General features: G+C 40.4%; 1 protein-coding gene across 1 annotated transcript in view; it reads right to left on the bottom strand.

Moving 5' to 3' along the window:
- tenm4 (teneurin transmembrane protein 4) overlaps positions 1-16,512 on the bottom strand; it is a 147,307-nt gene that overhangs the window by 52,714 nt on the left and 78,081 nt on the right. The window contains exons 10-16 of the mRNA XM_085430647.1: positions 15,158-15,372; positions 13,843-14,053; positions 10,417-10,518; positions 9,560-9,754; positions 7,852-8,052; positions 4,327-4,512; positions 1,444-1,470 (exon numbers count right to left, since the gene is read on the bottom strand). Of these exons, the coding sequence (XP_085286773.1) occupies positions 1,444-1,470; positions 4,327-4,512; positions 7,852-8,052; positions 9,560-9,754; positions 10,417-10,518; positions 13,843-14,053; positions 15,158-15,372 (1,137 nt within the window). The remainder of the gene's footprint in view (positions 1-1,443; positions 1,471-4,326; positions 4,513-7,851; positions 8,053-9,559; positions 9,755-10,416; positions 10,519-13,842; positions 14,054-15,157; positions 15,373-16,512) is intronic.

Below are 16,512 nucleotides of genomic sequence, written 5' to 3'. Positions count from 1 at the left end.
CAACATTTCTTTGTACCTAATCTTGAGAATTCCAGCGAGAAGCTACCGAATACATGTTCAAAATGTTAATCAACTCCAAATTTTTTATTTGTTGAATCTGTCGTAAAATAATGATATGAGCAGCTCACCTGGTTGTGAAACTGCATGTTAATCAATTTTCCAATTACTCTGGAGGCTCGGAAAATGTAGGACTATGTATACAAATGGCTATAATTTATAAAAGGTCAGTGTAATACTACTGTTAAACCTCTTGGATTAAAGCTAAAATTCTGCACTACAATCACGTCTTATTGTAACCATGAAAAAAGAACCCCAAAACAGAACTATATTTCCAATAGTAAAACATAATATAAAATAGTAATCAGGAACACATTTCACCAGATAACCCAAATCCTTATTTGATTATTTAAACCTGTTAAATAACTAGTTTGGTTCAGGTAAATAAGTTTGGTTCAGGCTTTTTCAATTGGAGCTGTTTGTCCACACTACAGAGCAGTCCATGGGCCGTGGACATTTGATGAACTGTGAACAGCTGCTTAGGAGAGCGGCCAATAACTACTGTATAAGGCATGTTGACAAATGTTTTCTCAGCAATTATAAGTAAAACAAAAACTCATCTAGAACTCCAATAAAAACAAGATTGTGCACTGAAGCCTTGTGTCCAGGAACTTTCGGTCATTTCTTGTGTTATTACTGAACAAATGGACAAAACAACTGTGGTTAAACCAGTAGAGACAGATGATTAGAAAGCTCACAATGTTTATTAGAGGGATAAATAAAAATACACTTTCAATTGGCACCACTTCAACTTAATTGGCATGCCTTTCAGAGAGGAGTCCCTGCTGAGCTCTACCCAATCCTTCCTGAAACAGCTCCAAACGTGAGCTTGCAAGTGTTCGAAGACCTCCTCTGGCAGACCATCCTATGCCAGGTGGTCCATTACCAAGGACGCAGTGAGAGCAAGAAGGGTAGCTGGAGGCAGGAAGGCAGGGCTGCAGCAAAGCCTGTACCCCCTGCTTACCCAGCACCAACCAGACCATGAACTCTTTTAATTAGAGAGGATGCGGCCTCAGCACCTATCAGGCCCCTCTCACAGCTGCATGCTCATTCATAATGCATGGCACAGGTTATAAAGGCCCTTTCCCAACATCCCCCAATTGAGAAAGAAAGGATACAAGCACACCAATTACTCAACACATAAAGAAAGCCCCATAAATTCACTAACCAGGTGCGAAAGTGCTAAGTGGAGATTACTGTGTGACAATATGGTAAAATAAAAGTTGATGGGAGATGTGGGATCTTAAGAATGAGTTGAACAAGAAGTGCATAGTGTTTGCATATGTCAATGTAGGGGAAAAGCATGGTGTGTGCATATGATTTGTTAATGCTGGCTGGATTTACAATGGGAGGAGGCCAAAATAGAAGGAAGGAGGAATGCCATACCTTTCACTACCTTATCCAGATAGTGAGCTTGGGAGATAAAAGACAGGACATATAAGGGAGGTCTGAACAGTGCCACTTCCATGACAGGACAGCAAGGCAATGTGTTAGTTTACAGTACAAAAGGTAATTAAAAAAGACGAAAAATGCTGACGTGAAGCATTACATGCACGCACTACAAGCAACACAACAAATACGAACCAACACAGAGGAGAGAGATGGAAATGGAAAAAAGGCAGGGATAGTTGTGGAACACAGAGAAAGAGAATGAAAGTGAGAAAGAGTCAGAGGAAGCGAGCAAAAGGATAAAAACGTGAAATCTGTCACTATTTAGTAACTGCTGAGATCGGCAGAACGTCTCAGGGGAGTGTTTAAAAGGCAACATGATTGATGCGCACGTTACTTCACTTAAATCTCTTAAGCGATATTGCACAGGAGGTCAGGATGTTCAACAAACGGTGCTTTTAATTTTCAAACACCTCTATATATGATAAGGTCGCCAGAGGCTTTGCCAGCGCACGGGCCAAATCGGATCTCCTGTGCTCCACAGCTTGAGACTCGAGGCCAACGCGGAGCTCTCGATAATGAAAATTGATTCAAATCGAGATCTTTAGCTTCTAAATGGACGACATGGAAGAATATTCTTGTTCAGTGGGGATCTCAATATGGCACTTATAAAAGCCCCATCAATAATGTAAAGCCAGTGTATAAAACATTCACAAACTGAGTCGAGGCTCATGCAGCCCTGGTTCAAAATATGCATGAGACTGCTGTGAGAAAAAAAGATCTTTGTCCATTTGGCACCTTGCTCAGTAACAGCTGTCAGCAAACAGTGACAGAGCTTTAGTTTAATTCTATTCCTATATTAGTAACACAAAGCTGACTGCTGCGGACCTTATTTTAACACATACTCCGTTTGGTAGTTCCGTTTAGATGAATGTGTCATACTGTATACCACTGAGACATTTGTTTCTGCAACAGCACTGAAGTAAACATGGAGTAAATATAAAAAGTGCTAGAATACTAGCGCATAGTACTTTCTTTTCCTGAAAACTATAACTGACAGCACATACTTGCACAAATTAAGTTTTTGTCAATGTAAAATTAGGTTTGAATAATTAAACAATTAAACTTTACATTTCCCCCAACAGAAGTTAAGTCACAGAATTTTCTTTAAGTTAAACAAGTGAAAATAAAGTGTGCTACTGGACAGAGGTGCGCTTTCTGCAGTACACCCACCTCTACCCGAGATATTTTACCTTAATAAACAAAAAGCAGTTGCAACAGGTTTATATTACAGCATATACAATTGTATTTAATATGTATAGATTTAGATTTAAATTACTTACTTTATTTTTCAGAAAGTTTATTACTAGATAACAGGGCATCAACCCTTTTCTGTTTTTTACCCATCTCCATAATTTTCATGTTAACGGCTTAGATATTTTCACTACTCATACTGAGACTCTTACTTAGTCTGCTGGCTTCAGTCTAGCTAGTGTCACGTTTATTGCTACAAAGTTTTGGTGAATTTTGCGTCTTCCACAATAATCAGAAAAAAAACTTGCTTATGGCCACAGACACACACTAATGACATGTTAGCGTGTCTGTCGGGCTGTGTTATCCATGCATGAAGTGGATCCACTTGTAATCAGACTTATATGAGACTAACTGGCTGGTCACCGGTCCAGGCTGCCAGCCAATTGCAGTCTGTGGTCAATTGATTGGTACATCTTTTATATAGCTCTATAAATCCATTCAAATAGCTTATCCAATATTATCAAGAGAAGAGAAGAGAAGAGATGCATCCATACATGAACACAGAATGCCAAAGTTGCAGTCTTGCAAAGCAGACATCACATAGCATATCCTGTGGATTTTCTCCAATGTTTAATAGAGGTTTGACAGCGTTGACACAAAATATCAGAAATATCAGAAAGCTAACTGCATTAAAACACTTCTCTTAATGACCTCAAGTTAAACTGAAACTGTCAAACCTCAGAAATCCAACAGCAGAACTAAATTATCTTCATGCCATCCTGTCAAACAAGGGCATGTGAAACAAAGAGGACAGGTCACAAACAGAGGTCAACTACTGCTTAGTTATGATAACAACTTGGGGGCACTTTGATGTTTGCATATTACTGCAGTCACCATTTCCCGGTGACAGAAAAATGCTCACAAAATGCTCACAGCGGGAGTGCCACCTCCATCAAAGCAAACATGCTGAAAGCACATTTTCAATCTAAAGTGTTGTGTAGACCATGCTGCTCTTTTTAATTATAAACTGTTTTCTTTTTTCACCCCCAAAAATACAAAAACTATACCAAAATGATCAATCCATGAACTATTCCTAGCATAGAACCACTGCAAAATACACAGCATATAATGACTCTAGTAGGCTGAACTTTCTACTGGCTTATGTGAGCCAAGGTTTTCAGGAAAGCTCTTGACATTCAGTCAAGGTTTTGAAAACCTTACTTTGCAAGTGTTTGGAGGGGAACAATCGCTAGCATAAACACAGCGAAAAGCAGTGGTTGACCTACTCACAATGACTCACATGTAAGCATTTGAAATTAATAGTAAACGGAAAGGGAGCAAAGAAAAAGATGAGGAAAAGGATGAGTAAAATGAAAGGACACCTTAGCACATTCCCACATTAAAATGCATGAAGGCAAGCTTCAGATCCTTGAGTAAACCTGTTCATGCTTTACTGAGTTGCACAAATTCAATTAAGCATGCTTTTCCCACTCTTCTCCACCTAGACCCTTCCCTTCACATAGGCAGGCAGAATGTCAGTCTTTGCCTTTGTTGGCCTCCCAAACCCCTCCCAAACACAGAGACACCACCCGCCCCAACCAAACCCAAAACCTATTCCCATCTTACCAATAGTGCAGTGTTCTCCGTTCCAACCCGGACTGCATTCGCATTTGCCGTCCTTACAAGTGCCATGTTCGTTGCAGCGTGGGTGACACGCCCTCTGGTCACACCCAGTGCCCATCCAGCCATCGTCACAGCGGCAGGTGCCCGAAACACAAATGCCATGACCACCACAGTCCGATGCACAAATCTCTGTGGGAGACAGAGAAATAGAAAGGGACAAAAAAAAGAGAGTGGGGGGAAGACAGAAAGAAAGAAAAGGAGGGGGGGAGGTGGAAGTGGGATGGAAAAGGGAAGACAAGGCGGTGATGGGACAAGGCGACAAGGGTGAAAAAAAGACAAATCCAGAATTTATTGTCAAGGAAAGGCAGCCACGCTCCACTACCTTGTCTGATGGCAGCTGAAAAGAAATTCCTGCACCTCATAAGGGGCAATCCTTTTTGACAATACAAATCTAATAAGTCCATTACCAAGAAAAGACAAGGATTGTGGCAGCCTTAGCAGACTTATTCTTTTCCTCTCCTCTTCTCCTCTTTTGTAAATTTAGCTTTTTGTGCTACAAAAGGCGTGAAGAGGAAAAAATGCTCAGCTGAAACTTTTTGTAGAAATGGCAACAATGTCACTTCTGCCATTTTGATTAAACTGTAAACGTTATGTCCCTTCTTGTACACGAAGCGGTCAAAGCTTTGCAACATGTTCTACTGTGGTCTACAGGAAGGAGGCAAGATTCCACAAAATGATTTGAAGCAGAGGATATGAATACACTGGTTTTTGGTGGGGGGGGTTTTCTTCTTCATTTTCTCTAAGTGCTGCACACGAGAGGAAGAAGTACACTGACGCAATGAAGGAGACTGAAAGACAGTGCTGCTGTAAAGCCTGGCTGATGCTATTGTGTGGCAGCTGAAAGACCTCCCTGACTGGGTGTGATAGAGCCTGGGACATTACCCTCATCACATGAACTCGAGGGAGAGTATGACAAGCTGAAAGCTGAAAGAAATTAAACGCTGACAGATTACTTATGAATCTCATTGAAATGTTAACCTCTTTATTAACTACTTTGTAATAAAAGGGGCTTAGCAGTATGGGCAACGATGAACAATAGCCATGTATTCCTGGCTTATTAGCCAAGCCAATTCAAATTTGACCACAGGGGACCAAACTGGAGGTAAAATCTTGTAATAAGTCAATTACCGCCTTTACAGTGCCTATTTTGCCATTGTTACAAATTAAATCAGAGTGGTATTTTCAGCCACAAACCATAACATGGCATTACCAGCTTAAAAAGCTTTTATCAGAATCACTCTCTTCTGCTAATTACAGCTCAGCACAAAGTATGCAAATGCTGATTTTCCATCTGACTTTTGATTTCTAGGTAAAGTGTGCTGGCAGTATTAGTGCCTGACAGGCTGCTTATGCACACCAACATACAAACAAACGGAAATCACATGCAAACACGGAATAGTTAGAGCTTATAAATCATTTTATGAATAAAATATTTTCTGTCAAACTACACCTTCTACGTCCTCTGAAAAATATTACAGTTAAGAAGGAAGTAGTAATGAGCATAGTGAACATTAGTAAACAACAGTGATTGAGCTCAAGAACACAATATTTTTTTTTAAAAATCAAGAAAAATGCGGAAAAAAAACCCCCCACACACAATCCCCCCCTCTCCCATAAACTCAACCAGTTACTACAACACACAGTGGTCAGAGAAAACAGACTCAAACTGACTGTGAGACAACTGTTCACTTGGAACAAAGTAGAAACCTTTAACATGATAAAGATCCAATTACAGCCTGCAGGCAAACCCTCATTATCTGTGGCCAGAGGAGCCCTCAGTGAGAAATACCCCCATTCCCATGATGGCAGTTACCATTTGCACTAAAGGACAGAGTAAACAAACTTTCCTCTGGGTGGAGGAATAGCAAAAATGGCATAAAAACACACATATTAAAGGACATAAAACCTCAGGCATTGTTTTATGGCTACTAACAGCATTATACCAGCCGTGCTCACCTAGGCTGTACTGTCCCAAAGCAACACGAGAAAACGAGTTTCTGACTTAAAAGAATAGTGCAAGAGGCGATAAAGAATCTTGAAAAATGTATCGAAAGCTTTCCATCTTTTTCTTTGCCATGTCTGAAAGGTTATCGGTGCCAACTATACTGCCCTACCACCAAGCTTAGTGTCGTATTAGACCACAGAAAACTCTACAATGAGCAGGATAAAGGAGAATAAAAAGCCAGCTCATCATCATTTGCAGAGCTTTTTTTCTCTGTGAGGCAAACTCAGACTAACTGCCCATTTCCCCTTAAAATCCTCAGGATTACCTAATAGGTCATTGCGTCTGCCAAGAATATAAAAGGATTCATGAAGCAAAGCGACTGGTGTATTAAAATAGTCTTTTCAAAAATATTTTCTGAGGATCCAAATTGTGTGCAAATGAAAATACTGAAAATTGTTCTGGTCCCTGTATAAACAAATTTGAGCTGGAGCTCTCTGAAACTTCCATCTGCTACAAATACAGTCAACAAATATAAACACATTTATATGTCGAGTGAATTTTTAAATTCTTCATGTTTAGACAAAAAAAATTTTTTTTTCCTCTAATGTGAATTTGGTTAGACTTCTCAGAGTGCAAATCTGATGTTACCTATGTTTCGCGGCACTTTAAGAATCTACTTGTAACCTATACTGTAAAAAACACAAAACCTTTTTTTCGTGCTTACATCCTGTAGAAGGTATATTCTAGCTATGAAACTGTATCATATGCTGTTTCTACACTTTGAATAACAATTCCCCATGGACGAGATGAACGCAATAGGAACAACGCTTCAGAGCAGGAAAAAAGTCAGCTGTGAACCAATGCACTGATGTAAAGAAATCCAGAACCCAAAAAAGAGCGAAAACTTGCATTAGATCATGGCTCTGACAACATCTCTGTTATCTGTCTTTCTTTTTTCTACAACTACAACCATTTGTAAGAGAATTACATTTAGAACCAAATCAAAAGAATCTGATAGCCATCGAAGGACCTCCTACTGATCACTGATGAGAATAATTATGGCTTTTATGTGAGCCATTTTCTTTAAAGAAAGTAACAAATATTTACCTCTGAAAGGATAAAAGCAATTACCAAAGGTACACTAAAAGAGATGTCAAGGTATTTTGTTGTTGTGATCCATTAAACCTGAAAATTATTATACATATCACCTATAATTATATTAGCTACTAAACGCGTGCTACCTTATTCACTCACAGTGCTGACCAGATGCCAAGATATAAGTAATAAACTACTTCAGTATTTACATTTTGTTTTTTCTCTATGTCTTTGAAAAGCTACATTAATAATTGTGTATGTCCTGCTCATATTCCACACTAAGAAACATTTAACTGAACTGAACTGAAGGCAACATTTTCTGTGGATGCACTGCTTTTTTTTTTTACTTGCTAATCAGAGTTAAATCAGCACTGGCCTATGAGAAGGGCTTTCGCCAATATTTACTCTTTTTTGAGTGAAGTACTCACCTGTAGCACAGTCATGGCCTGTCCAGTTGGGATCACAGCTGCAGGTTCCTGTGTCTGCCAGGAAAGCTCCGTGTCCAGAGCACTGGTCCATGCAGGAGGCCCTAGGGCTCTCACATCCTGGCCCTCCCCACCCAACAAAGCAGTGACACTCTCCCTGGACGCAAACCCCTCGGCCTGAGCATGTTGGATCCAGGCAGTCCACTAAAAAGGTTCCAAAGAGAGAGTGTTAGACACACTAGTCACCTGCTGTTTCTCTCTTTCAGAGGCAACCTGGCATCTCTATTTGAGCCAAAGTACAATGGCAACTGGAATAGGCTGCAGTTCAGCTGCAGATGCACTCAGCTTAGCTCGTGTCCAATGGGGGTAAATTATTCAAGGAGGTCCATCTTTTTTTCAAAAATCAGTGACAAGATTTACGGAGAAGCTAATTAAATGGCTGTTTTCACAGTATGTCTCATGGCACAAAACTACAGGTACTGCCCACGCTTGTGCTGGCACCCTCCCATTATCTCACAGCAAAAAATCCTCTCAGAGAGCGAAGGCTGTTTAATAAGAGCATGTTTCTCACAAATCAAAGCCACCATAATGCATAATTCAAAGCTGAATAAACCAAAACCATTAACAGAATCTACAGGAATGGTAAGGAAAGCCTGGGGCAACAGCCAGACCTCTAGGCAAAACTAGATAGTCAACTCTAGTTTCTAGACAGTTTGAAGAGTTTGCATTTGCTTCCCATGCAGTGGCTTTTGTACACTGTCTCAGTGCACACCGTACAAGTTCAATTAGTCAACAAATATCAAATTAATGCCTTCCCTTGACGTGCTAAATGAGTGTTCACTTTGAAAGGAACAAGAGTTGTGGGAGAGTATGATCAGAATATTAATGTTTTTTTTCTACCAAACAATATTTACATGGTACACACAGATGGCAAACGGGCACCAAGCACGAGCAATATCTAGTCACTGTGAGCTGTAGGCCACGGCATGGCAGCTCCCCTTTACCATGACATAAATGGCTATAAAGGCTGTTATAGTAAGACAAACAGGATCTCTTGCCTCTTAGCAGATGGTTTGGGCACAAGGCACAAAGATCAGAGGCTAACTGACAAGAAACTCTCTCCTGGCAATTAATCATTGTGGCTGAAGGTCATATGGAAGAAAGGTAAAAATGTTAAAGGGCTCTCGTCCACATTCCCCTCCACTCCTTATGGCTAACGCTCCACCTAAAATAGAATGGGGGCCTATGGATGTCAGAAACCCCCATTTATCAAACTCCCAGGGTCCATTTTTCATCTTGAAATGAGAGCCTTCAAGAGCTGACAAACACAATGGCTCCTTCAATCTTATCTGGTCAAGCCTTATCCAGCAAAGGATGAATCTGAAGTTCCCAGAAGATTAACATCAGACTTTTTTTCAGAATTTCAGACAATAAATGGACTGTTTCCATTAACATAATGCCTTATAGCCATGATTTATACAGGAAAAGTCACCTAGGATGCGGCTTATGAACTGTTATGGCTATAATGCTCTTCATAGAGGATGTCCTGTCTTTACTACTCAACAGACTGTAAGCCATACCAACTTAATAGCCATTCCCATTATGAGTAAAATGTCAAGCACTAACAGGCTAAGATGGCGGTTACAGCAGCCACATTATGTAGGATTTTATTAGTTTAGGATACATAACCATGACATATTAAAACAATCACCTTCTTCACAGTTTTCCCCCTTGTAGCCAGGGTTGCAGATACAGGTCCCGACTATACAGATCCCGTGGTTGCTGCAAGTGATGTCAATGCACTGGTTGGTGGGAACGTCACACTCCGAGCCCTTCCAGCCGCTGTGACACATGCAGCGACCTTTTAGGTATTGACCATTCCCACTGCACAGCACTGGACAGGCAGCTTTGAAAAGAGCAGACAGCATACATCCATCTGAATGGACTTCTTCATGCACAAAGAATAGTGAGTGTTTGTTAAAGCCTCGCTCTGACAATGACCAAAATGTTAAAGGGTGTCCTGTCTGGTAAATATTATTTAGCACAAACTACTGTACCTTGGCATCTAGAGCAGATGTGCCATATATTCTAACAAAAGCAGCCAACAAATATCTAACGTCTTAACAATGGCTGGTAAAAAACATAAGAACAAAAATTAGCTGAATTAAAGTGTCAGGCATGGTGCTGATCAACACATGGATAACAGATGGCAGTTCAGTATGTGTAAAGAGGTAACAAAAACAACCTACCATCATTCTAACACGCTGCCTGAATTTGTTTTTATGTGGAGAAAAACTAATAGAGCCTTTCTTTAATAATTGAAAGAATGAGTGAATACTAGCCCTATAATCTAAAGCTTTTTATAGAGTTCTTTCATATGCAACCCAATACTCCAGTATGAGTACTGAACCATTTCGAGTATTACTGCCTAATTAAATAAAACAGGTCTTAAGTACAACTAAAGCAATTGTGGAGTAAAATTGTTTTGTTCGAGCCATGCAGAGAATATAAATTGGAAAATGCATCTGAATGATTAACAGAGGTAACATGAGTGAGATAGTGACTCACCTCGCCCACAGTCAGGTCCTTTGAATCCTAAAAAGCAGTGACATGTTCCAGCAATACAGTCACCGTTCCCAAAGCAGTTACTGGGACAGTCATCAATAGAGTCTGCAAGAGAGCAATCAAAAGATTTTCTGAGTAATGTGGTTTGAAAAACAATTTTCCTCCCACTCATTTTCTTTGGGTTGATTATTATCCCTTTGCTAATGACAGTCATAAGCATGGAGGATCCAATCCTGTCAACATTTCTTTTTCAATGCAAAACATTTTGAGTGTTACTAATGTTTCACAACAAATATGAGCTTTCACTAAAAGGGTACAAGTTCTAATTATTCAGGCTTCTACGAAAAGTTACAAAGGAATTAAAGTCTCTTAAGTACCACATGTACTAGCTGCCTAATTAACTCTTTTATGGCACAGTGTCTGCAACTCTGGAACCCGCATTTATCTGCTGTGACTGGTAAATCTGACGGCATCGTGAGTTATTCTGTGATCTCAGTTTTACACTGTAAGTTTTTCTTATAAATTACACTGTCATTTACAATTTTCATGCAGTGCTTTGACGTGGCCATTGCAATTAACTGTATGGCTTTAAACTGAGGCACTTTGATGCAAACAATCAGCAAAGCACGCACACTCTTTCCAAGCTTTCCTCTAGCAATCCCTCTAACAAAATCAAATTAATTGGCAAAACAGTTATTTGTGCTACAGAACCATGTCCCGGCACTTGCTTTTATTAGAAATAAGACTGACCACTGATCTCTGCAGACAGCAGCAGGAATCTGAAGCACAATGCTCACTGAATTAAGCCTGAAATGGTGCTGAAAAATATTCAATCTTGTCCATTGCCTTCAGGCAGCAGAAACTCTGAGGCAAAACTTACAGAACAAAGAATCTCTTGTGCTCCACAAATGGCTAGAAATGTGAGCCATGGATTCAGCTTCCCTTTACTCTGGAGAGTCAATCATCACTGAGGATGCAATGCAAGACCGAGGAAAAAAAAAAGACAAAGAGAGGAGGGAGAAAGAGATACAGGCAGACCAGAGATACAGCAAAAAGGAGGAGGAGGAGGCAGCGAGCAGAGAAATGCTGCGGATATCTAATGTGCTGCAGGCTTGCCTTTGCCATTTTGTGTTAGTGAAGGGATGCAGGAGAAACTATCCTCTGGCATGGTTGAGGCAATCAGCACTTTGGTGGGGTTTTGATGGCTTCCAACAAGAACATCTAACTATAGCAGCAGGCTTGGACTTTTTGCTCAAAGCTACAGAGACCAGCAGTGTAGGTAGGGCAGTGATTGAAGGTTAGGGAAAAGGAATAGATGTCTACAAGCCAGCTATTAACAATTCTCACCCAGATTTATAATTACATTCCAGATTTGCACTTTATACAATAGATTCAAATAGGTTACCATTATTTTTCATAAAGAAAGGCTCTGAGATATTCAAACGCAATACCCTGACATTAGAATACCAGCATCAATAACAGAGGTTATTGTATCTATATCAGAGATATTTGATAGGTGAGCAACATTGTAACATTGCAACATACACATTTAATTAAGTAATCATGAACTGGAGTGCTCCTGTTCTGAATGCTGCAGTTTAGTAGACTGCACATTGCCCATGTCTATTGGCTGATTCCTCTGAGAGCATGGAAAGGAGGCCCTGAATATCTCTTAGCCACACACTCAACATAGGCCAGCGCATAAATCATGGATTCAAGCAGAGCTTCATTGAAATTCATTACCCTTCATATCAGGGGAGCTAACTATTGTGTGGGTCTCCAGTCGGTGAGGACAGAGTAGTGCGCAGTAGGCAAGTTTAATCAGCGACTTGCCATGCTCTCTAAGGTTGCTCAATACCTTTGGATGATGGGTGGTTGTGTACAGAAAGAACTTCTGCTGGAGAGTTAAACGGGACATAGAGTAAGACACTGGTGCTGGGTTTTTGCTTCCCTTTGCTTTGCCGTGCCTAGGCTGAAGCATTTCTGGCACCAGGCAGCAGGGACAAATGGCTTCATGCTCCAGAGGGTTGTGATACAAAACATTCAGTGGGACACATTTCACATTGCCATGGAGTCACAGCCAAGTAATGAGGAGCAACCCAGATTAAAGACACGGACGCTCCATCCCCCCAGATGTATTATGGCATGGCTATGTGCACCAAGAAAACCCTTCATTTGCTGCACATAGAGAGTACACTGATGGCAAGGAAAAAGATCTATATATAAATTTTCTCTACGAGCATTGTCAGAAACACAGAAATAATTTAATTTTTAGTGTCTTTTAAACAATGCTGCTGGTGTTTCTGAGTGTGTCTGTTCGATATTGTTCACATATATTTCTATACCTGGGCTGTTCTACTTGAAGGTCAACTCCATTTCTCCACGGCTCAATACAAGTGAGGCAGTTGGTAAGATTCAGTTTCTGCTGAAGGGCACTTAACCGGTGACCCATTTTAAAAAGGGCCCCTCTGCCTCCCTCTGAGCTCCTGTGAGCAGATCAGCTCCAATACGACTCAATCGAGACAGAGTTCTCGCCCCACCCCAGACTACCTTACCTAGTTATGTTTTCTCTTATGTAAACCACAGGAGGCCTTCATGCACACCCAGTCAAGAAGAAATAAGCACGAGTAAACATACTGCCCTGACTCCCCCTTTTTGTGTCATATCATATATTAAGTATTGAATTACAGCTGTTGTTGGCACAGCGGGAGGGCATAGTGCATCTCTTGCCTGTCTCCACTTGGTGTTGAGGACAGCTTCTCATCGATCTGCTGCCTGGCACAGCCCCTGTCACAGATGGACTCTGGCCCAGGAGCTTTTAATTAAAGAGCATGTGAGAACAGCTCCCAGCTGCCATCCCCGTGAAAGTCGACACCTTAGGCCCTCTCACACCTTGCTTGATACAGCAGTGCTAATCAAAGGCGCTTTAGGGAGAACAAAGAGGAGTGTACAAAATGAAGTCACCTCCACAAAGAAGGACGTATGTCTGAAACACAGCCGCGTGCCACACAGTTAGAGGAGGGAAACATCTTTCCTACAATGATATATGGAAAGTAGATGGAAATTGGAGCAAATCGTGATCAAAACTGGCACTAGCAGGAGGGTACAATCATACTTTGAATTGTATGCAAATGGTTCTGAGAAGCTGGACCCCTGATTCGCTTGGAAGACACTCAGGGTAATGAGGATATTATGATCTCTCAATGCCCTACTCAGGGGCATGGTGGGATAGCACTGATGTCCTGATTTTGTAATATTCAGCTTCACCTTGATTAACCTGCACTTTCCTTGGCTCTTAAACTCTCAGTGTTTCTGACTCATGGCCTACAAGTCTGTGCTGTTTGCGGTAAAGTCGCTCCTGGTTGGTATTATAGGGATTACGGTTTGCTATTACAGGTTTTAGCAGCAGGTCATGCCCAGGGCACCCACCTATGGCAGTGGTGAGGAAGGAGACAGTTTCAGTTTCTTTTCCATCGTTGTAGATGGCCAAATGCCAGATGCCTGTGTCCATATACTGGATAAAGCCTGTGTCATGTGTAGTGATGGGTACTAGGCTTCGCTGCATAGCCACAGGCCCCTCCAGACCATGGATGTCTTGAGCCAGGAGCCGCCGCCCATCCAAAAGCTCCACGAAGTCAAACTGCAGACAGAAACACAGAAAGTGAGAAAGACTGATGGATGGACCGCAGACACACCATTAGAGTGACACATGAGACTTGAGTGCTTTCAGCCCTCTTTATAGTGGAGCATCATTTGGTCTGCATGAATAACTCATCATTCTAGAGGAGCTTGAGTTAAGTCTTGGCACATCGTGGCTGGATGGGCTGAGATAATTTCAGAGTCCGCATATCTTATAAAAGCCTTGTTTGAAACTATTACAGTGGAAAAAAGGGAAGCTGGAGGAATTAAAGTTAGTGTTTACCAAATAACATCTGCACCGATTTGCTTCACATCAGCTTTGAGTCAATGAATACCAATGAGACGGCATTTCATTTTCATTTACATAAGGAAGGGAATCTTGACTCATCTGCCATTCTATGTGTAATCAGCCACATTACGAAAACTCCGCTCTAGATGATTTTCTTTGAAGCATAAATAGAGGAAACAGGCAACTCTGTTGGCTGACTGAAAAATCAATATCACTGGACATTAGCGGAAACAAAATTCATGCTATAAACAATTTTGCTGAACTGCACTTGCATTTACAGAAGTAATCTCAACTGTGCGAAGCAAGTGGCAAGGTATGATTAATAACATGACATGTCTCATTCTCGGCTATATACAGACGGAAAATCTGCCCAATATTTTTGTGCGACTCTCAGATGGTATTGAACCTGAAGAAGTTTTCCATAAATCCTTTCTGCAACAAGAAAGCGATTTTTAATAGAATAGAGAAAACTCGGAATTGGTTTGCATTCATGACACGTTCCTACATGGCTAGATAGATTCTTTTAAACAATATCCCAATTTATATTTTGTGGCAGAAGAAGAATGGGAAAAGAAGAAGAATCCTTGTACAATGCAGGCATGATTGGAAATTTTTTCATAAAACATCACATTTACAATACACCATTGTCTTTTGCAAACAAAACACAACATTGAGTAACGCGATTTGGCATCGCAAACATTCAAACATGCTAAGTGCATCGACCATTTAGATTCTGCACTCACCTGTCATACTATTAATAAGTGCAGTAGAATACATTTACTGTAACAGCATCAGTGACATGTAAATATTGCCTACCTGTGTGTGTGATGGAGGAAGACCTCTCCTTCCATAGATCCCCACTAAGGCATCTTTACTTAGGGACACATTAAACTTTAGGTACATGGGATGATCAATGAAGACCTGGGATCTCCAGAAGATACCAGGAGGAATCTGCTGTGCGACCTTACGCCCCACGTCAATCTCTCCCATATCTATATAGCTGTCATCTGGGAACAAGCTGTCCAATTTGCCTGCATTGCACACAAAGTAAATCGGTCAAAGAGATCACACCATTAATCCACCATGTGGATGGCAGAGGGACTCAGTCTGCTGGAGCATGATAGTCTGACCATATCACAGATATTCAATCACGCCGCTGACAGCCAGTGAAAAAATATAATGAATGAACCCTCCGACCACTGCCAGCAATTTCAGTCACAATTCCACTAGAGGGGAGAGCACAAAAGAAAGAAAATATAGTCTTCAAACAAAAATCCAGTTACTTTTTGAAGTGTCCTGTTTTGAGTCTTCTGATATGGCAAATAGAAAAAATATTTTTGTTAAAAAGAAATGATGATCATGATCACGATAAAATACATTTCAACATGAGATAGCATTATTCATTTCAGTACAAAAAATTGTATCATGAACGGAGATAGTGTTTTTTGGTTTGGTGCTATCACCATGTTTCAAAAAATTGGGGACAAGTGCAACAAAACAAAAGTTGTGAAGTATAAAAACTCAATGCAAAGGACGAACTATTAAGAAAATAAAACAGGGGATTTCATGATCAGTTGTTCAATCGATTATTGAACAATTAGTAGAATCCAGCGAATACTATATATATACACATCATCAAATAATCAAACCATTATCAAATGTACTTGATATATATGTATTTGCGCTAAAGAGGAGGAGAAATATCTGGCTTATCATTAATGCTCAAACTCAACCGAAAAAGCCAGCATCCATGATGATATGGAGGTGGATTAGTGCACAGATGAAACTTCAGCTAAGGCTCTATAAACGCTGAACAACAAATGCAGGTTTTGAAGCAACAAATGCTTCCATCCAGACAATGACCTTTTCATGAAAGGTCTGGCTTATTTCACTTTATTAAAAAGTTTGGGTGCTAAAATATAAAGACATTGTGAATTTTTAAGTAACTAAAAATCACTTATTAATGGAAAAAAAATGTGTATTTCTTTGAAACTATAGTAAATGCTGTGCAATTAAAAGACAAGGTAATGCCAGAAAGTTGCAAATATGTCCCTTTGCCCTGTGTTTTTGTTTTTATTATCAATCAGCCGCAATATTTGGTATTTTTCACTAGGTCCTATTTTCTATTAAGCACTGAATTTCAGTGATAAGTAAGTTATTGCATTCTGTCT

This window comes from Copadichromis virginalis, linkage group LG14 (genome assembly GCF_057382275.1).
Source record: "Copadichromis virginalis isolate Kocher_CV1m ecotype Utaka linkage group LG14, C_Virginalis_male_GT1.1, whole genome shotgun sequence".
Classification (NCBI taxonomy): Eukaryota; Metazoa; Chordata; class Actinopteri; order Cichliformes; family Cichlidae; genus Copadichromis; species Copadichromis virginalis.
Note: the sequence above shows the minus strand (reverse complement) of the source record. Positions and strands in the feature narration are given on the sequence as shown.